Genomic DNA, 21,774 nt, shown 5'->3' on the forward strand with positions numbered 1-21,774 from the left:
AGGCAGCTGCAGGGAGAGGAGGGAGCCTCCATGGCTTGCACACCGCACCAATTGGAGCTTAACTTCTCCAACTTTAGCTGCAGTCATACTCCAGTTACCTGCTTGTCCGATAAGATTGCAATCCCATCCCATTCCCACTGGAAGCTACAAGTCCCCTGGCTTTTAAAATGACAGATTTAAAAGAAAAGGTGAAAATAGCAAAAAACAAAAAGGCAGATAAGCAGCGAGTCCAGTATAAAAAAGAGAAAACGAGTGCAAGTCAGTGTGCAGCTGGCTGCTGCTCTGACAGGGGAAGGCACAGAGATCATTTGCCTGAGGTGTGCTAAGCTTTGGCCTTGGATGATAAACCTTCAAGGGCTGACCGATCGCCATGAGGTCAGGGAGTGTAACTGGCCAATTCCTTGGTGTTGGACCAGCTGTCCCCCACAGGTCCTCTCCTGCTTCCAGCAGTGCTTGGTTTTCATTCCCTTCCCAAGATCAGACAGATTTAGAAGATCCAGGTGATCGTGTTCTCTTCCCCCTTCCCACCCCATTCATTAACAATACTCCCAACCCCACCCAACCCCAAGCAGTTCACAATCTGTACAAGTTTTAAATATGGCTGCACTTGACATGCATTCATGTGCACAGGATTTCTGAAGGAAGCCTTAAAGTGTTGCTGCGGCATTTGTATGTGTGCACCACTGCTGGCTAATTGCACAATACTTCAATTGCGTGCTTTTCTGTGCCCCTGCCCCTTCCCTCCACCCCAAAAAAAAAGAGGAAATATCCAGTATCAGGTGTTCTGCATTCCGGCCTGTTCCTCAGGCTTCCGGTTCCGGCCTGTTCCTTAGGCTTCTGGTTCCGGCCTGTTCCTCAGGCTTCTGGTGTCCTGCCGGCAGAACCCTTGCGAGTTCAAATGTCCGAGGGTTATTTTATTTTTATTTTAACCTTTTTTTTAACAAAAAGCTATGAAACAGTTTGCCACAGTGGAAACTGCCCCCCTCCCACTCGCCCCTGACAAGGACCCTTCCCCAAAACACAAGATTAAACTCAACTGAATGTTTTAGTTCGAAGGGTTTTTTTTTGTGTTTCTCTTTTGGACAACACAAGAGTCAAAAGTGCAGTGTTCTGTTGGTGAGAGAGCCGGCTGTGTAAACGTGTGCAAACGCAGATGCTTCAGTGTCTCAACTCTGTGCTCTCTCTACGCCCCCACCCCCCCCCGCCACCCCAATTACCCCGACTGTCACTGTTGCACTTTGATCGTGGCACCAAAGTGGGATCATCTCCCCCCTCCCCACCCCCGGATTGCTTCATGCTCGCTCTCGCCCCACAAGTTTTGCTGGGGGTGGTGGGTTGGAGGTGAAATCCTTCACTCCACACGAATTAACAGGCCATAAAGGACTGTCGAGGCCCTCTCCTTGGTGATCCACTCGATCTCGTTGTTGCTGAACCTGGGATCGATTGACTCACTGGCTCCCACTGACTGTGGCCCCATCTTGTACGATCCCGGCCGAACACACACCTGGAAGGCCACTTGGGCATGGTGATGTCGCTGGGATTTCACATCCTTGAATCTAAGGGAGGAATTAGCACCATTAGCCAGAATAAAATGCAAGAGATATTTAGCATGTTCAGCAGGGAAAAAGGTCATTCACCCATTGTGCCTGTGCCGCTCTTTGAAAGGGCTAATCAGTCTCAATCTCCAACTCTTTCCCCATATCCCTGAAAATGTTTCCTTTTCAAGTATTTCCTCAATTCTCCTTTAGAAAGTTCCTATTGAATCTGCTTCCACCGCTCTTTCAGGCAGCACCTTCCAGATCACATCTGGAATAAAAGCATCCTGCTCTCCCACTCTGGCCCCCTATGCCAAATATCTTCAATCTGTGTCCCTCTGGTTACCGACCCTCCCTCCACTGGAAACAGTTTCTCCTTATTCACTCTATCAAAACCCCTCATGATTTTGAATGCCTGAAATAAATCTCCCTCTTAACCTTCTCTGCTCCAAGGAGAACAACCCAACCTCTCCAGTCTCTCTCCACATGAACTGAAGTCCCTCATCCCTGGTCCCATTCTGGGAAATCTCCTCCACACCCTCTCCCAGGCCTTGTCATCCTTCCTAAAGTGTGGGGTGCAGTACAACACACAATGCTCCAGCCTCCAGCCAAACTGTGCAGTGATTAAAGTTTTACCATAAATTCCTTGCTTGTCCAATTCCTTTCCTTGTCAGGTACTTAAGCAGATTAACTAGCAGGAAGGTTAGGTCTAATTTGCTCTGCCACAGTATACCAAAGACAGGGTACAGGCTGGAGCACTCAATACCGAGCCTCAGGTGACAACACCAGCAGTCACGTCCACTCCAGCGAAGCCGGGGTCTAGACCCTGGAGTTACTGTAACTTCCGGCATTTTTATCCCACCCCTAGCACAGCAAAAGTTATCAACCAGCTATCAGTGGGCTTGAGATCCACTCCTGAGTCTTGAGCCCATAACCCAGGCTGACACTCCCAGGGTCAGTATTGAGGGAGTGCTGCCCTGCCGGAGAGAGGCACTAAACCCTCTCAGGTAGACGTTTGAGATAGCTGGAAGCAAATCTCAGAGCAAGGGAGTTCTCCCTGATTTTCCAGCTAATATTCATCCCTCAACCATTTCCTAAAACAGATGATCTGCTCTTTCCTCACAGTGCTGCCAGTGGGAGTTTGTTATGTGCGTGTTGGCTCGTTACCATATTACAACAGCGCTACACTTCAAAAAGTGCCTCACTGGGTGTGAAGTGCTTTGCAACCTTGAGGTAAAGCGAATCTTTCTTTCAAATTATCCGAGGCACCTCGAGAAATAAAGCGGGTGGGGTACACAAATGGCAAACAAGATTGGGGAATGATCGGTGAGTCTAGTCTTTAATAGCTGTGAGAAAACAGGGTTTGAAAGTGAGGTTGACACAAGACACAGGTCTTCAGCTGGACTAAGTCCTGGCTCATGAGCATTGATACCAGGCAACAAGGAATAGTGGTAGCACTGGCCACAGCTTTCATCCAAACATCGATAAGGGAGCTGAACTCCCGAGGTGAGAGTGACTACCCTTGGCATCAATGCAGCATTTGACCGACTGTAGCATCAAGGAGCCCTAGCAAAACTGGAGTCAATGGGAATCAGGAGGAAAACTCTCTGCTGGTTGGAGTCATACCTAGCACAAAGGGAGATGGTTGTGGTTGTGGGATGAGGGACTTCAGTTAATGTGGAGAGACTGGAGAAGCTGGGATTGTTCTCCTTGGTTTGAGGTTAATCATCTCAGTACCAGGATATTGCTGCCGGAGTTCCTCAGGGTAGTGTCCTCGGCCCAACCATCTTCAGCTGCTTCATCAATGACCTTCCTTCCATCATAAGGTCAGAAGTGGGGATGTTCACTGATGATTGCACAATGTTCAGCACCGTTCATGACTCCTCAGATACTGAAACAGTCCAGGTCCAAATGCAGCAAGACCAGGACAATATCCAGGCATGAGCTAATAAGTGTTGGTATGCAAAGGGCCCTGGGTGTCCTTTTTCATGAGTCACTAGCATGCAGGTACAGCAAGCAATTAGGAAGGCAAATGGCATGTTGGCGAGGGGATTTAAGTACAAGACGTCTTGCTGCAGTTATATAGAGCCTTGGTGAGACCTCACCTGGCATATTGTGTACAATTTTGTTCTCCTTATCCAAGGAAGGATATAATGGCCATAGAGGGAGTGCAGCAAAGGTTCACCAGATTAATCCTGAGATGGCAGGATTGCTTTATGAGGAGAGATTGGAGAAACTGGGTCTGTATTCTATAGAGTTTTGAAGAATGAGGAGTGACCTCATTGAATCTTACAAAATTCTCACAGGGTGTGACACGGTGGATGTAGATAAGGTGTTTCCCCTGGATATTGAGTCTAGAACCAGGGCACATATTCTTAGGGTAAGGGGCAGGGCATTTAAGACTGATATGAGGAGAAATCTCTTCACTCGCAGGGTGGTGAATCTTTGGAATTCTCTACCCCGGAGGGCTGTGAATGCTCAACCATTGAACATGTTCAAGACAGAAATCAATAGATTTCTGATCCTAATGACATCAAGGAATCCGGAGATAGCACGGGAAAGTGGTGTTGAGGTAGATAATCAGCGATGAATGGCAGAGCAGGCTCAATGGGCTGAATGGTCTACTCCTGCTCCTATGTTCCCACTATCAACATCCTGGCAGTTACCATTGACCAGAAACTGAACTGGACCTGCCATATAAATACTGTGACTACAAGAAAAGGTCAGAAGCTAGGAATGCCTCAGTGAGTAACTCACCTCCTGACTCCCCAAAGCCTGTCCACCATCTACAAGGCACAAGTCAGGAGTGTGATGGAATACTCCCCACTTGCCTGGATGAGTGCAGCTCCCACAACACTCAAATAGCTCGACACCATCCAGGACAAAGCAGCCCACTTGACTGGCACCCCATCCACAAACATTCACTCCCTCCACCACCGACGCACAGTAGCAGCAGTGTGTGTACCGTCTATAAGATACACTGCAGGAATTCATCAAGGGTCCTTCATCAGCACCTTCCAAACCCACGACCACTACCATCTAGGAGGACAAGGGCAGCAGACACATGGGAACATCACCACCTGGAAGTTCCCCTCCAAGCCACTCACCATCCTGACTTGGAAATATATCACTGTTCCTTCATTGTCACTGTGTCAAAATCCTGGAACTCCCTCCCTAACAGCACTGTGGGTTGTACCTACACCACATGGACTGCAGCAGTTCAAGAAGGCAGCTCACCACCACCTTCTCAAGGGGCAACTAGGGATGGACAATAAATGCTGGGCCAAGTCAGTGGTGCCAACATTGTATAAAAGAATAAAAAAAAATGGGCATACAGTTCCAAGTTATCTTCTGACTGTTTCTCAGGCAGCACTGGCAAGGCTGCATCATTTTCTACCCCTAGTTTCAATGCAAAGATGGTGATGGGATTCCCTCCGAGATTCACTACAATTATCCGTGTGACTGTGTGGCGTTTCGAGCATGCATGCAACTGGGGACTGGAGACCCGTGTAGACCAGGCCAGGAAACAGTTGGCAGGTTCTATTTCCTGAAGGACAACAGTGGGCCAGCCGGCTTTTATTGACAATCAAAGAGTTTCCGTCAGCAGTTTTGTTGCAGTGTCAACCCACAAATTACCGGATTGATTACATTCAAATTTCATAACCAGCATCACTGGCACCTGAACTCTCAGCCTTGCAGTTTCTAGCACCATGCATTCAACCCATTCTCACAGTGGGCTCCAGCCACTGCTAGATCAGCTTTCTTACTCTGGGTACTCCACTGGCCCCCTGCACCCAACCTGTGCACTGACAGTGCCAGTGTTAGTTTGACTGTGTATCTGTGCTTGCTGACTACTCACCTTATTTTAGGGCAGAACCGGTCAAGTCCCACATATCGCATTGTTGGCGAGAGGTTGACTTTCACAATGTCCTTCTCCTGAACACTGTTCTCTTCAGGGTCATTATATCCATTCTGAAGCTCTGCTTTGGCCTGTTTGGTGCAGAAGATCGATGCACTCCCTGCTTTAATTTGGAGGAGGCGGTGTTGAGAAGAAACGAAGGCAGGGAAGAGGAGTCAAAGGGGCAGAGGTGAGGAGGTAAAGGGCAGCAGTGAGCAGGTAAAGGGCAGAGGTGAGGAGGTAAAGGGCAGAGGTGAGGAGGTAAAGGGCAGAGGTGAGGTGGTAAAAAGCAGAAACAGTGAGAGGTCAAAGGAAAAGAAATGTGCGAAGAAACAGAAGTCAAGATGTTAGTTGTTGCGCTGGGATCATCAGAAATCACGAGATGAACGGTTACATAACTCAGCATTACCGGACACGATGGGTAAGATACTGGCCCTTCCTAACCCAGTGCTGTCCCTGACCCAGGATTGTTTGATGGGGACAGTGTAGAAGGAGCTTTACTCTGTATCTAACCCCGTGCTGTACCTGTCCTGGGAGTGTTTGATAGGGACAGTGTAGAAGGAGATTTACTCTGTATCTAACCCCGTGCTGTATGTGTCCTGGGAGTGTTTGATGGGGACAGTGTAGACGGAGATTTACTCTGTATCTAACCCCGTGCTGTACCTGTCCTGGGAGTGTTTGATAGGGACAGTGTAGAGGGAGCTTTACTCTGTATCTAACCCTGTGTTGTACCTGACTCAGTTCTGTATGTTTAAAGAGGACAAGAAGGAGTTCTAGAGAATTGGGTAGGGCCAAGTAGCTCTGTAAAGAGAGAAGTCCAGCTACAGAATGGATGCCCAGGGAGTGTCGACGTGTAACCATCAGCAACACCTATACTTGGACCAGGAGGTTGTGTTGGTAGGAATGTACCATCGACCTGAGCTGTGACCCTGTGCAGCCAAATTCAGGTGTTAAGGAACTTCTTCCCAGAATGTGAGTACGTTTAAAAGCCTATCATAGTGAAAGCCGCAGTAAAAAGGTTAAGCTGGGTTAAGTCTGAGCTAAGATTGAGTTTAAGGTAGAAGCTTATATTGTTTAGAATTGTTATCCTATTTGCTCAGTGTTACCTATTTGGTCATTGTTGCTTGTGTCTGGTTTGTTCAAGCTTGTAAAGATTCTTTTGATGCTTCAGTTTAATCCTGGAGTCCTACTGCTTATTTCCTTACTCTCGGTACGTCTACGCATTCTATCCTTTAATTGATTATGGTCTATCAAACCAGATCTAAACAAGTATCCAGCCTGCCCAATATTCTCCTAGCTGGGATCATAACAGGATTTACATTTCAGCAAAGGAAGAGGCTGGCTTGCTTTTCTCTTGAAAAAGGACAGCCGGGGGTGACCTAATCACGGTCTTTAAAATTCTGAAAGGTTTTGATCGAGAGGATACAGACAGAATGTGGGGGAGACCAGAATTCAGTGCCATCAATATATGAGAGTCACTAATAAACCCAAAGGGGAATTCAGGAGAAACTCCTTTACCCAGAGAGTGGGGAGAAAGTGGAACTCGCTCCCACAGGGAGTGGTTGAGGTGAATAGTATCGATACATTTAAGGGGGAAGACGGGGAAGTTTATGAGGATGAAGGGAAGAAAGGGTTATGATGATAGAATGAGATGAGGAAAGATGGGAGGAGGAGGATCGAGTGGAGCATTGACTAGTTGGGCCAAATGGCCTGTTTCTGTGCTGTATATCCTAGGCCATCATGTATAATCAATTGTACCACTTAAAAATCTGGCAAGATCCCGAAGTCAAGATCCATTGGAGCATCTGTTTGGTTCTTAAATGATTCCAGCATTTTCACCCATACTTGTCTATCCCGGAGTCACTCTCATTATGATAGAGTTGCCTGATAGCAGAGCTAATTGACCTTTTACTGAGCTTAAATCTCTTTGCACTCTCCGTTAAATTAGACTTAATGTAATATTCCAGATTGATCTCTACTGTTCCCTTGACTATCTCATAACTGGCTGTAAGATCACCTCTGAGAAACCCTCCTGTCCAGGCCTCAAAATACACTTCTTTTTACTGACCTCTCCCAATCCATCTAAACACGAGGCATTAGTCTCATGATCTCTGCACTGCTTCCCACAGTTGCATTTCTCTCTGGCACTGAATTCTGGGTTAACACCCAGTTGAGTTAACACATCTGGTAGGTGTAAGTGGCCCCTTCTGATCCTACAGGTTGTAAGAACCTCTAAAATCCTCCCGCCATTTAGGACCAAGCCCTGTCCCATTGGATGGTTATGGCCATGAAAGGAGTTATCAGGTCACAGTCTGTCAGACTGTTACTCAGCCTGTAAAATCCCTCCACTGCTTCTCACTATTCTCTGAGGGAAGATTGTCAAGACACGAAATTGAGAAATACGCCATCCTGTCAGAGTGCTGCTCAGTCTGCAAAACATTCCGTTACTTCACACTTTTCCCTGAAGGTAGAGCGTAAAGATACAAAAACAATTCAAATCTCTCTTCCTATGAGTGGCACTTATCCACATTAAGCTTTAATTGCCATATGTGGGATTGAGGGTTCACACTACTTGCATACCTCGATGGGTCCTGGGCTGTTTGAAGCGTCTGCACACAGTGAGTTAAACCAGTTGTCTGCTAATCATGGGGTGCATTGTGAAACAGGGTTAAAGCAAAGCTATCTCCACCAATCTTTATTTAATCATTGTGTTTCGGGTATTAAAATGATTGAATGATAAAGAGCTTAGTTGAGCCATATAGCTATGATACAGAATGATTAGGAGAGATTGAGAAAGCTAAGGGCACCTCTCTGTCCACATGTTGTTATTTTGATGTTACTTTTATGTATTGTCAGTGGGAGTGAGTGAATGTAGAGATCAAATGTAGAATTACTATGAGAGTTGCGAGTATTATGTACTCAGGACATATTTTATCCAATTCATCCTGCTCTTTTTGTTTCCCAGCCCCGTGACTTTCCTGACCCTCCACCTACACTCTATCTGGAAAGAGCTTGCCTGATCCTCCACCTACACTCTATCTGGAAAGAGCTTGCCTGACCCTCCAACTGCACTCTATCTGGAAAGAGCTTGCCTGATCCTCCACCTACACTCTATCTGGAAAGAGCTTGCCTGACCCTCCACCTACACTCTATCTGGAAAGAGCTTGCCTGACCCTCCACCTACACTCTATCTGGAAAGAGCTTGCCCGACCCTCCACCTACAGTCTATCTGGAAAGAGCTTGCCCGACCCTCCACCTACAGTCTATCTGGAAAGAGCTTGCCTGACCCTCCACCTACACTCTATGTGGAAAGAGCTTGCCTGACCCTCCACCTACACTCTATCTGGAAAGAGCTTGCCTGACCCTCCACCTACACTATCTGGAAAGAGCTTGCCTGACCCTCCACCTACACTCTATCTGCAAAGAGCTTGCCCGACCCTCCACCTACACTCTATCTGGAAAGAGCTTGCCTGACCCTCCACCTACACTCTATCTGGAAAGAGCTTGCCTGACCCTCCACCTACACTCTATCTGGAAAGAGCTTGCCTGACCCTCCACCTACACTCTATCTGGAAAGAGCTTGCCTGACCCTCCAACTGCACTCTATCTGGAAAGAGCTTGCCTGACCCTCCACCTACACTCTATCTGGAAAGAGCTTGCCCGACCCTCCACCTACACTCTATCTGGAAAGAGCTTGCCCGACCCTCCAACTACACTCTATCTGGAAAGAGCTTGCCCGACCCTCCACCTACACTCTATCTGGAAAGAGCTTGCCTGACCCTCCACCTACACTCTATCTGGAAAGAGCTTGCCTGATCCTCCACCTACACTCTATCTGGAAAGAGCTTTCCTGACCCTCCACCTACACTCTATCTGGAATGAGCTTGCCTGACCCTCCACCTACACTCTATCTGGAAAGAGCTTGCCTGACCCTCCACCTACACTCTATCTGGAAAGAGCTTGCCCGACCCTCCACCTACACTCTATCTGGAAAGAGCTTGCACGACCCTCCACCTACACTCTATCTGGAAAGAGCTTGCCCGACCCTCCACCTACACTCTATCTGGAAAGAGCTTGCCTGACCCTCCACCTACACTCTATCTGGAAAGAGCTTGCCCGACCCTCCACCTACACTCTATCTGGAAAGAGCTTGCCCGACCCTCCACCTACACTCTATCTGGAAAGAGCTTGCCCGACCGTCCACCTACAATCTATCTGGAAAGAGCTTGCCTGACCCTCCACCTACACTCTATCTGGAAAGAGCTTGCCTGACCCTCCACCTACACTCTATCTGGAAAGAGCTTGCCCGACCCTCCACCTACACTCTATCTGGAAAGAGCTTGCCCGACCCTCCACCTACACTCTATCCGGAAAGAGCTTGCCCGACCCTCCACCTATACCCTATCTGGAAAGAGCTTGCCTGACCCTCCATCTGCACTCTATCTGGAAAGAGCTTGCCTGACCCTCCACCTACACTCTATCTGGAAAGAGCTTGCCCGACCCTCCACCTACACTCTATCTGGAAAGAGCTTGCCCGACCCTCCACCTACAGTCTATCTGGAAAGAGCTTGCCTGACCCTCCACCTACACTCTATGTGGAAAGAGCTTGCCTGACCCTCCACCTACACTCTATCTGGAAAGAGCTTGCCTGACCCTCCACCTACACTATCTGGAAAGAGCTTGCCCGACCCTCCACCTACACTCTATCTGGAAAGAGCTTGCCTGACCCTCCACCTACACTCTATCTGGAAAGAGCTTGCCTGACCCTCCACCTACACTCTATCTGGAAAGAGCTTGCCTGACCCTCCACCTACACTCTATCTGGAAAGAGCTTGCCTGACCCTCCAACTGCACTCTATCTGGAAAGAGCTTGCCTGACCCTCCACCTACACTCTATCTGGAAAGAGCTTGCCCGACCCTCCACCTACACTCTATCTGGAAAGAGCTTGCCCGACCCTCCACCTACACTCTATCTGGAAAGAGCTTGCCCGACCCTCCACCTACACTCTATCCGGAAAGAGCTTGCCCGACCCTCCACCTATACCCTATCTGGAAAGAGCTTGCCTGACCCTCCACCTGCACTCTATCTGGAAAGAGCTTGCCTGACCCTCCACCTACACTCTATCTGGAAAGAGCTTGCCCGACCCTCCACCTACACTCTATCTGGAAAGAGCTTGCCTGACCCTCCACCTACACTCTATCTGGAAAGAGCTTGCCTGATCCTCCACCTACACTCTATCTGGAAAGAGCTTTCCTGACCCTCCACCTACACTCTATCTGGAAAGAGCTTGCCTGACCCTCCACCTACACTCTATCTGGAAAGAGCTTGCCCGACCCTCCACCTACACTCTATCTGGAAAGAGCTTGCCCGACCCTCCACCTACACTCTATCCGGAAAGAGCTTGCCCGACCCTCCACCTATACCCTATCTGGAAAGAGCTTGCCTGACCCTCCACCTGCACTCTATCTGGAAAGAGCTTGCCTGACCCTCCACCTACACTCTATCTGGAAAGAGCTTGCCCGACCCTCCACCTACACTCTATCTGGAAAGAGCTTGCCTGACCCTCCACCTACACTCTATCTGGAAAGAGCTTGCCTGACCCTCCACCTACACTCTATCTGGAAAGAGCTTACCCGACCCTCCACCTACACTCTATCTGGAAAGAGCTTGCCTGACCCTCCACCTACACTCTATCTGGAAAGAGCTTGCCTGACCCTCCACCTGCACTCTATCTGGAAAGAGCTTGCCTGACCCTCCACCTACACTCTATCTGGAAAGAGCTTGCCTGACCCTCCACCTACACTCTATCTGGAAAGAGCTTGCCTGACCCTCCAACTGCACTCTATCTGGAAAGAGCTTGCCTGACCCTCCACCTACACTCTATCTGGAAAGAGCTTGCCCGACCCTCCACCTACACTCTATCTGGAAAGAGCTTGCCCGACCCTCCACCTACACTCTATCTGGAAAGAGCTTGCCCGACCCTCCACCTACACTCTATCTGGAAAGAGCTTGCCCGACCCTCCACCTACACTCTATCTGGAAAGAGCTTGCCCGACCCTCCACCTACACTCTATCTGGAAAGAGCTTGCCCGACCCTCCACCTACACTCTATCTGGAAAGAGCTTGCCTGACCCTCCACCTACACTCTATCTGGAAAGAGCTTGCCCGACCCTCCACCTACACTCTATCTGGAAAGAGCTTGCCTGACCCTCCACCTACACTCTATCTGGAAAGAGCTTGCCTGACCCTCCACCTACACTCTATCTGGAAAGAGCTTGCCTGACTCTCCACCTACACTCTATCTGGAAAGAGCTTGCCTGACCCTCCAACTGCACTCTATCTGGAAAGAGCTTGCCTGACCCTCCACCTACACTCTATCTGGAAAGAGCTTGCCCGACCCTCCACCTACACTCTATCTGGAAAGAGCTTGCCCGACCCTCCACCTACACTCTATCTGGAAAGAGCTTGCCCGACCCTCCACCTACACTCTATCTGGAAAGAGCTTGCCTGACCCTCCACCTACACTCTATCTGGAAAGAGCTTGCCTGACCCTCCACCTACACTCTATCTGGAAAGAGCTTGCCTGACCCTCCACCTACACTCTATCTGGAAAGAGCTTGCCTGACCCTCCAACTGCACTCTATCTGGAAAGAGCTTGCCTGACCCTCCACCTACACTCTATCTGGAAAGAGCTTGCCCGACCCTCCACCTACACTCTATCTGGAAAGAGCTTGCCCGACCCTCCACCTACACTCTATCTGGAAAGAGCTTGCCCGACCCTCCACCTACACTCTATCTGGAAAGAGCTTGCCTGACCCTCCACCTACACTCTATCTGGAAAGAGCTTGCCCGACCCTCCACCTACACTCTATCTGGAAAGAGCTTGCCTGACCCTCCACCTACACTCTATCTGGAAAGAGCTTGCCTGACCCTCCACCTGCACTCTATCTGGAAAGAGCTTGCTTGACCCTCCACCTACACTCTATCTGGAAAGAGCTTGCCTGATCCTCCACCTACACTCTATCTGGAAAGAGCTTGCCTGACCCTCCACCTACACTCTATCTGGAAAGAGCTTGCCTGACCCTCCACCTACACTCTATCTGGAAAGAGCTTGCCCGACCCTCCACCTACACTCTATCTGGAAAGAGCTTGCCCGACCCTCCACCTATACCCTATCTGGAAAGAGCTTGCCTGACCCTCCACCTATACTCTATCTGGAAAGAGCTTGCCTGACCCTCCACCTACAGTCTATCTGGAAAGAGCTTGCCTGACCCTCCACCTACACTCTATCTGGAAAGAGCTTGCCTGACCCTCCACCTACACTCTATCTGGAAAGAGCTTGCCTGACCCTCCACCTACACTCTATCTGGAAAGAGCTTGCCCGACCCTCCACCTACACTCTATCTGGAAAGAGCTTTCCTGATCAGCACAGAGGGAGCTTTGCTTTGTCTGACCTACAGCGGGAGCTCTGAACCAGAAGCCAGAGGGTTCAAAATCCCGTTTGGGACCAATCCCAGTGAGTGGGGGCAGGAGCTCGTTCTTTAATTCCGGCTTGGCATCCAGTGGGCGTGGATGTATCCCACCCAGCCATCAGCACACGGCTGTGGGAATTGGACTGGACCTTTAGCACAGTGTGGAGATAGGTGAGCTGCAATTCCAGTGATGGGGGTGGCTCATTTCAAACGGACCATCCAGTGTCCTCAGTAGAGGAGCGAGAGTAACCCAACGTGTTCACCACCAGGTGGAAGAGGACAAGTTGGGCCGGCTGCCTTTCTGAAAGTGGCTGCATGGGAATGGGTGAAACTTGCAATACCCCTCAATTTGCTCCCCTTCACATACCTGATACCAGCTCCCCATGATCCAAGGTTCTTCGCAGTGACCCCACACACGTTCCATGGTATGCTGTGTGCCACTTTTTGTAGACGTTCGCGATTTCACAGCGGGGATTCAGCCTGCAGGACCCAACAGTTGACGTTTCAGACAGCGGACAGGAGGAATACTGATATTACATTGACACGGTGAATTTCACACCCACAGGTTTCCCCAAAAGTGCTTTACGGCCACCAAAAGACACAAGGGCTATGACCACAAGCCCCCAGCGTTAAAAGCAACCAAATAAAGGTCATCATCTGGAGGCTGGCGGGGGGGAACAGACATTAATTACCCTGTGACCAGAGCATCCCATGATCCATCTAATACCCCGTGCATGACACTCGATCACAACATCACCCATAGAGGGCAATGCAGACCCCTCCTCTCCGACTAAATAAAGGCTCCTTTGGCCTTCAAATCAATTAACTCCCCTCCCACCCCTGGTGTGCTGTTGCCAAGTGTGTTGAGATTGACCAGCACTGTGACCCTTGCCCCCTGACCTTGATCACTTACCTGAGTGCGAACCTGCACCATCCAAACGGGAGGGCGTAGTCCTTTGGCGGGTCACCCCGCTTGTAGTAAGCTTCATCGCCACGCAGCTTGTGGCAGGACTCACAGTAGCACAGGTTGCATTTCAGTTCATCGTCGAAGTAACCGTCTGTAATGCAAAGTGAGAACCATACCAGTCACCGTGATAGGCAAACTCCTCGCACTTCCCCCCCCCCACCCCTGTTACTGATTAACACTCTCCCCTGCAGTTCCTAAAGCTGCTGCCTTGCGGACACCATGGTAGCCCACCTCAGTCTCCCGTTGTTGCACAGATCTTGACACTGAGTGTTTCATGGCAAGTCAACCATGGCGGCCAATCTCAAACCCATCCACACCTAACCCCAACATTTGGCAGGGGTCACTGGGAAATCCCAGCTGACTAGGACTGCACTCGCCTGCTTCCATCTTATACTCCAATGGCAGCCAGAGGATCACTTGCAAATGCTTCTCTTGCTGCTCTGGTGTCCCCCAATGATCTATCCTTGCGATCCCCTCATATTTCTACATGCTGCCCCTTGGTGATATCATTTCAGAACAAACCAGGTTCCAGATGTCTGCTGACGACAGACAGATCTATCTCACCACCACCTCTCAACCCCATCCAGTGTCTCGGAATTGTCCACCATCCACTAAGGATTTTAAAATGATATTGGAATTTGATAGTATACATAGAGAGGAATTATTTACTCTGCTGGGAATCCAAAACAAAGGGCACAGAGCTAGGCAGATTAGGAGTGAAATCAGGAGAGGCTTGCTCCTGCTCAAAGGACAGCGGGAGTGTGAAGTTCTCCCATCCAAAGATTGCAGATGCTGGAGGTCAGATGGGAGTTTACCCCAATGTCCTGATCAATACTTACTCCTGAATCAACATCACAAAAACAGATTTTCTGGTCATTGGCATAGATTTATTGCAGCATAGAAGAAGCCATTCAGCCCATCAAGTCCATGCTGGCTCTCTGTACACTAATCTAGTCAGTCCCATTCCCCTGTTCTATCCCTGTATCCTGGCAAGTTTATTTCCCTCAAGCCCCCGTCCAATTCCCCTTTTGAAATCATTCATCGTCTCTGCTTCCACCACCCTCGGGGGCAGCAGTTCCAGGTCATCACCACTCGCTGCGTAAAAAAGCTCTTCCTCACATCCCCACAGTGCCCAAAACCTTAAATCTGTGTCCCTGAGTCCTTGTACCATCAGCCAGTGGGAACAGCTTTTCTTTGTCTACCTTATCTAACCCTGTCATCATCTCGTACACCTCGATCAAATCTCCCCTCAACCTCCTTTGCTCCAAAGAGAACAACCCCAGCTTCCCCAACCCTAACCTTGGAGCTAAAATCCCTCACCCTTGGATCCATTCTGGTAAATCTCCTCCGCACCCTCTCAAGGAGCCTCACATCGTCCCTAAAGTGCAGTGACCAGAACTGGACACAGTACTCTAGTTGGGGCCTAACCCCAAACTTTATAAAGGTTCAACATAACTTCTCTACTTTTGTATTTGATGCCCGTATGCTTTGCTAACCACTCTCTCAATATGCCCTTCAAAGATGAACCCCAGGTCTCTGTGATCCTTGCACTCTCTTTAGAATTGCCCCACTGTCTCCTAACCTGTTCATTCCCAGAACCTGAAAACTGCAGACCGCTGTCACTCTCTCAGTCTAACAATGTCCCAACAATCCACCAGCTATTAAAACCCAAGGTGCTGATTGTTCACAATGCCCTGATTCACCTGAACATCCCCTCTGTCCTCCACAAAGTGCTTGGCCCAATACATTAAAAAGAATCTCCTCACCTGGCAGTGGAAGTAGCTCTTTAAACCTGGCACAAAGTGCCTGATATTCACAGGTTTTCATGGGATTCGCTTCAGGAGGTGGTGTCCAGCACAAGTTCTCCTTGATACCTGAGGAATGAACAGCAGAGAGCTCAGTGGGTTAAACACTGGGAAGCAGCAATGAGAGGCCTGGTGGATGCCTGGAGCACACGGGTTGAGCTGGGAGACTTTCCTCAGCAGTCAGTTCAGTGCGACTGTCAGCCACGGCTCAATGGGTTGCAGCACTCTCGAAGCAGAGGCAGGGGGTAGTGGGTTCACATCTCACTCCAGTTACCGAACACTCAAACCTAGTTTGACAGTCCAAGAGCAGTGCTGAAGGAGCACTGTACTGTTGGAGGTTCTGTCATTTCAAATGAGACGTTAAACTGAGGTCCCATTTGCCCTCTCAGGTGGGTGACCACTACTTTGAAGAGAAGCAGAGGGGAGTTATCCCCAGGGCTCTGGCCAATAGCTATCCCTCAAGTAACACCACCTAAAAATAGATGAGGTGCTCATTATTACCATGTTCATGTCTGTGGGAGCTTGCTATGTACAAATTGGCTCCCCCATTTCCTACATTGCAATGACTGGTATCTTATTGGCTGTAAAGCATTTTGGGATGTCCTAAGGCCAAGAAATGCGCAATGTAAATGAAAGACTTTCTTCCTGCTGCTCTGGCATGGATGTGGCTAATAGTTGAGGTACCAGAGAAATAATGGTTTGTGCAGCCAGTTCAGGCATAAATGAAAGCTTCAGGATGCTGAAAGGCTCCTCTCCTGCCACCCACATTGAAAGATCATCTGAAACCAAGCACATCTGGGCTGCATTCACTTACCATCAACCACATCTGCTTTTTCCACATCACCTTGGCAACGTAAATGGCCACCATCGCCTCCTATGGCCATGATGTCATTCGTCACTATGGTAACCTGCCAGACATGAAGGTGCATTAGTCTTGAGGCTTCCGGATTGGAACTCAAAGCAAGGTCAGTCAGGAAGGGACTGGCACTTTTACTTTGTCAGAAATGCCAACCAAAACCAAAAGTCAGAGAATCATTATAGCACAAAAGGAGGCCATTCGCTAGTTAGATACAGAGTGTGTGAGGAAATTGCAGGCAATATAACCAACGTCTTCCAAAATGTTTTCGCTTTAGGTATTGTTCCATTTGGTTGTAAAATTGCAAGTGTAATCCCATTATTTAAGAAAAGTGAGAGAAAAAATCCATGAACTATTAGACCATTTAGTCTCATAGCTGTAGTGGGGAAGTTTTTGGAATCTACAATTAAGGACAGAGCAACTAAGCACAGAGAGATGTGAATTGATCAGAGGAAGGCAACAACAAATTGTGTACAGTTTTGGTCTCCTTATCTAAGGAGGGATATACTTGCCATAGAGGGAGTGCAGCGGAGATTCACCAGACTGATTCCTGGGATGGCGGGATTATCTTAAGCGGAGTGATTGCGGAAACTGGGCTTGTATTCTCTGCAGTTTTGAAGAATGAGAGATGATCTCATTGAAACTTACAGAATTCTTGCAGAGCCTGACAGGGTAGAAACAGCAACGATGATTCCCCTGGCTGGTGAGTCTAGAACCAGGCGATATAGTCCCAGGATAACAGGTAGACTACTTAAGACAGATGAGGAGGAATCTCTTCACTCAAGGGGGGTGAATCTTTTTGTTCTGTTGAAGGGTCATGAGGACTCGAAACGTCAACTCTTTTCTTCTCCGCCGATGCTGCCAGACCTGCTGAGTTTTTCCAGGTAATTCTGTTTTTGAGTGAAGAGATTCCTCCTCATCTGTCTTAAGTAGTCTACCCCTTATCCTGAGACTATGTCCCCTGGTTCTAGACTCACCAGCCAGGGGAATCATTGTTGTTGTTTCTACCCTGTCAGGCTCTGCAAGAATTCTGTAAGTTTCAATGAGATCATCTCTCATTCTTCAAAACTGCAGGGAATACAAGCCCAGTTTCCGCAATCACTCCGCTTAAGACAATCCCGCCATCCCAGGGATGAGTCTGGTGAATCTCCGCTGCACTCTCTCTATGGCAAGTATATCCTTCCTTAGATAAGGAGACCAAATCTGTACACAACACTCCAGGTGTGGCTTCAACAAGGCTCTGTACAATTGCAGCAAGACATCTTTACTCCTGCACTCGAATCCCCTCTCAACAAAGGCCAACATACCACTGGCTTTCCTAATTGCTTGCTGCACCTGCATGTTAGTGACTCACGAACAAGGACACCCAGGTCCCTTTGGAGATCAACACTTCCCAACCTCTCACAATTCAGAAGTATTCTGCATTGCTGTTTTTTCTACCAAAGTGGATAAGTACACATTTATTCCCATTTTACTCCATCTGCCATGTTCTTGCACACTCAGCCTCTCCAAGTCCACTTGAAGCCTTCTTGCATCCTCTTCCCAACTCACATTCCCACCTAGTTTTCTCTCATCAGCAAATCTGGAAATATTACATTTGGTCCCCACATCCAAATCACTTATCTAGATTGTGAACAGCTGTGGCCCCAGCACTGATCCTTGTGGTACCCCTCGTAACTGCCTGTCATCCTGAGAATGACCCATCTGTGTTTTCTGTCTGTTAACCAATTCTCAATCCAAAACAGTATATTTCTCCCAATCCCATGTGCTTTAATTTTGTTTACTAACTTCCTGTGTGGGCCCTTATCAAAAGCCTTCTGAAAATCCAAATGTACCACAACTGCTGGTTCTCCTTTATCTGTGCGGCAAGCAACATCCTCAAAAAAACTCCAACAGATTTGTCAGACACAATTTCCCTTTAAGTCCATGTTGACTCTGTCCAGTCATAGCAATATTTTCTAAGTGTCTAGTTATCACATCCTTCATAATGGATTCTAACATTTTCCCTACTACTGATGTCAAATTAACAGGTCTGTAGTTCTCCATTTTCTCTCTCCCTCCCTCCTGGGGTCAATGGGTATAAATTCATATTGGAAGTTGGTGACTGGTGGTGTTTTTTTTAGTTATTTCATGGGATGTGGGTGTCCCTGGCTAAGCCAACATTTACTGCCCATCCCTAGTTGCCCTCGAGGAGGTGGTGGTGAGCCGCCTTCTTGAACCGCTGCAGTCCATGGACTGTATGTACCATTCATAGCGCTGTTGTAGGTCACTGCTAAGGATCTGCAGTGGGGCTCCAATTATCCTATCTATTCATTAATGACTTAAATAACACAACTGAGAACCATCTATTCGAGTTCATCACTAACACAAAGACTGGTGGTACAGTTAATAACATAGACAGAGGCTTTGATAGATCAATTGAATGCATGAAACTGCGGCAGATGCATCTCAATGCAGATGTATAAGATCATCTATTTTCACAGAATCAAGCATAGCTTCAGCATAGGAGGAGGCCAGTCAGCCCATCAAGTCTGTGCCAGATCTCTGCAAGAGCAGGTCAGCTTGGTCCCACTCCACTGCCTTCCCAGTAACCCTATTAACTGCTTTCCCAACATACTCTGCTACCTTAATGACTGGTGCACAAATGTGATGGGGAAATTTGCAGATGACACAAAAATTGGCCCTGTGGCTGATAGTGAAGTGGATAACTGTGGACTCCAGAAAGATATCAATGGTTTGGCTGAGTGGGCAGAAAAGTGGCAAATGGAATTAAATCCAAAAAGTGCGAGGCAATGAATATGGGGAGGGCAAGGAAAGGAAGGGAATAGTAAATAAACAGGAGGATATTGAGAGGGGTTGAGGAAGTGAGAGACCTTGGAGTGCATGTCCACAGCTCCCTGAAGGTGGCCGGACAGATGGACAAGGTGGTCAAGAGAGCATATTGAATGCTTTCCTTTATTGGACGATGTATTGAATCCAAAAGCAGGGATGTAAAGATGGAACTGTATAAAATGCTGATTAGTCCACAGCTGGAATTGTGTGTACAGTTCTGGTCACCACATTACAGGAAGGACATAACTGCTCTGGAAAGAGTGCAGAGGAGATTTACAAGAATGTTGTCAGGGCTGGAAAATTGCAGCTATGAGGAGAGATCAGATGGGCTAGGGTTGTTTTCCTTAGAATAGGAGGCTGAGGGGTGACCTCACTGAGGTGTGCAAAATTATGAGGGGCCTAGATGGGGTAGACAGGAAAGAGCTGTTTCCCATAGCTGAGGGGATAATTACCAGGGAGCACAGATTTAAGGGGATTGGTAGAAGGATTAGAGGGGACACAAGGAAAAACATTAGTGGCTGGTGGGTCTGGAATTCACTGCCTGAATCGGTGGTTGAGGCTGAAACACAACTCATTTAAACGGTAAGGTAAAAGCAAAATACTGCAGATGCTGGAAATCTGAAACAGCAACAAAAACAGCTGAAAAAACTCAGCAGGTCTGACTGCCCCCTTTACATTCCTGCAGTCTAGTTATAAAACTTGTGGGATCTTGCTGTTATTGCCAGCCAAGCTGGCTATTGCTTTCTTACAAATATAACAGTAACTGCTTTTCACAAAGTACTTTTTATTTATTTTTTTCCTTAGTTCTGACGAAGAATCATACCGGCTCGAAGCGTTAACTGTGTTCCTCTCCCCTCTCTGCAGATGCTGTCAGACCTGCTGAGTTTTTCCAGCTATTTTTGTTTTTGTTTCATTTAAACGGTAGCTGGATCTGCATCTGAAGTGCTGCAATCTGCAAGGCTACGGACCAGGGCTGCAAAGTGGGATTAAAATGAGCAGCTAGCTTCTTTTTTTGGCTGGCGGAGACACGATGGGCTGAATGGCCTCTCTGCATTGTAAATTTTCTATGGTTCTACCCCCAGGTCTCTCTGCTCCTGCACTATATTCAAATCTCAGTCACTAACATAGATCAAGCAAAGCAGGGATCCTATTAGCTGCCCCTCTCCCTCCCCCCCCACCCCCCCACTATATACCTTCCTCTAATCTGCAAAACAAACATTCACCACTACACTCCATTTGTAGTCACTCAGCCCATTTCGTATCCATGCTGCTACTGACCAAAACAGGATAAATCTGAGCATGGTTTAGGATAAGAGCTAGGACTAGTGAGGGTGCACAGAGATTAAGGGGTCCATATACACAGATCAGTAAAACCTAACAGTCGGGTCCAAAAATAAATTCAACACAGCATGTTAATTTTAAAACTAGACTGTGAGAATATAAAGGGGAGCAAGTCTTGCTGCAGATGTTCAAAGCCCTGATTGGACAATGTCTGCAATACTGTGTGCAGCTGTGAGCATTACACCCGAGAATGGATATATCAGCCTTGGAAGGAATGTAGCAAAGATTCACTAGATGATGGGAAGAGATGAGGTAAACCAGGTTTGGAATGCCTGGAGTATAGAAGGTTAAGGGTGAATTTATTGAGGTTTTAAGATTTTGAAAGAAATTGATGGGGTATAGAGAGAGAAACCTTTCCTGCTGGTGAAGGAACACACAACAAAGGGACATAACCTTAAATTCAGAGGCAGGCTATTCAGGCGAGGAGCTAAGAATCGCTGCTTAAACTGAAGCGCTCTTCCACAAAAAGCAGTATATGTGAGCCCAATGAATAATTATAAATCTGTGATTGACAGATTTTTGCTAGGCAAGGGGATTAAAGGACATGGAGTCAAAGCAGGGGTTGGAATTGAGGCACAGATTAACCATGATCTCACTAAATGGAGGAATAGATTCAAGGGGCTGAATGGCCTTCTCTCACGTTCCTATGAGCAAAGCTCCAACAGCGCCCCAACAATGTGCCTTAACCTGAGCTCTGAAGTGTGCCCTGACTATAATACTACAACGTTTCCAAGTCACAACACCTTCCGAGACAGTGCAGTGGGGGGAAAATTTGAGAGGCTCCAGTTTGATTTCCTCTATTGTGTCATTTGTGGCTCAATGGGGTCAAATCCCGCTTCAGAGAGGTGAGCGCTCCTAGTGCGAGGACAGAGCAAGAGCTGCACTGTCTTTAAAGACAGACATTAAAACCAGGCTAGCGACTGCTCTCTCAATCAGATGTCCAAGGTCCCGTGGTATCGTTACAAAGACGAGCAAGGGAGTTCCCCCCCAGTGTCCTGGGCCAAGGTTTATCCACCAATCAACATCACACCAAAATCACAATCACCCAGCATTATCACACTGCTGGT

At 48.0% G+C, this 21,774-nt stretch overlaps 1 protein-coding gene across 4 annotated transcripts in view; it reads right to left on the minus strand.

Moving 5' to 3' along the window:
* Positions 1 to 990: 990 nt before the first annotated feature.
* Positions 991 to 21,774, minus strand: part of neurl4 (neuralized E3 ubiquitin protein ligase 4) — a 250,673-nt gene continuing 229,889 nt past the window's right edge. For 2 of the 4 annotated variants that reach the window (XM_041181342.1, XM_041181340.1), the window contains exons 23-28: positions 16,493 to 16,586; positions 15,640 to 15,747; positions 13,820 to 13,964; positions 13,274 to 13,386; positions 5,395 to 5,554; positions 991 to 1,556 (exon numbers count right to left, since the gene is read on the minus strand). In XM_041181342.1, the coding sequence (XP_041037276.1) occupies positions 1,352 to 1,556; positions 5,395 to 5,554; positions 13,274 to 13,386; positions 13,820 to 13,964; positions 15,640 to 15,747; positions 16,493 to 16,586 (825 nt within the window). In that variant the 3' untranslated portion in view covers positions 991 to 1,351. Of the gene's footprint in view, positions 1,557 to 5,394; positions 5,558 to 13,273; positions 13,387 to 13,819; positions 13,965 to 15,639; positions 15,748 to 16,492; positions 16,587 to 21,774 lie in introns of all 4 variants that reach the window. The other 2 variants (XM_041181341.1, XM_041181339.1) reach the window with 1 other exon arrangement.

Source organism: Carcharodon carcharias (genome assembly GCF_017639515.1).
Source record: "Carcharodon carcharias isolate sCarCar2 chromosome 33 unlocalized genomic scaffold, sCarCar2.pri SUPER_33_unloc_1, whole genome shotgun sequence".
Taxonomy (NCBI): Eukaryota; Metazoa; Chordata; class Chondrichthyes; order Lamniformes; family Lamnidae; genus Carcharodon; species Carcharodon carcharias.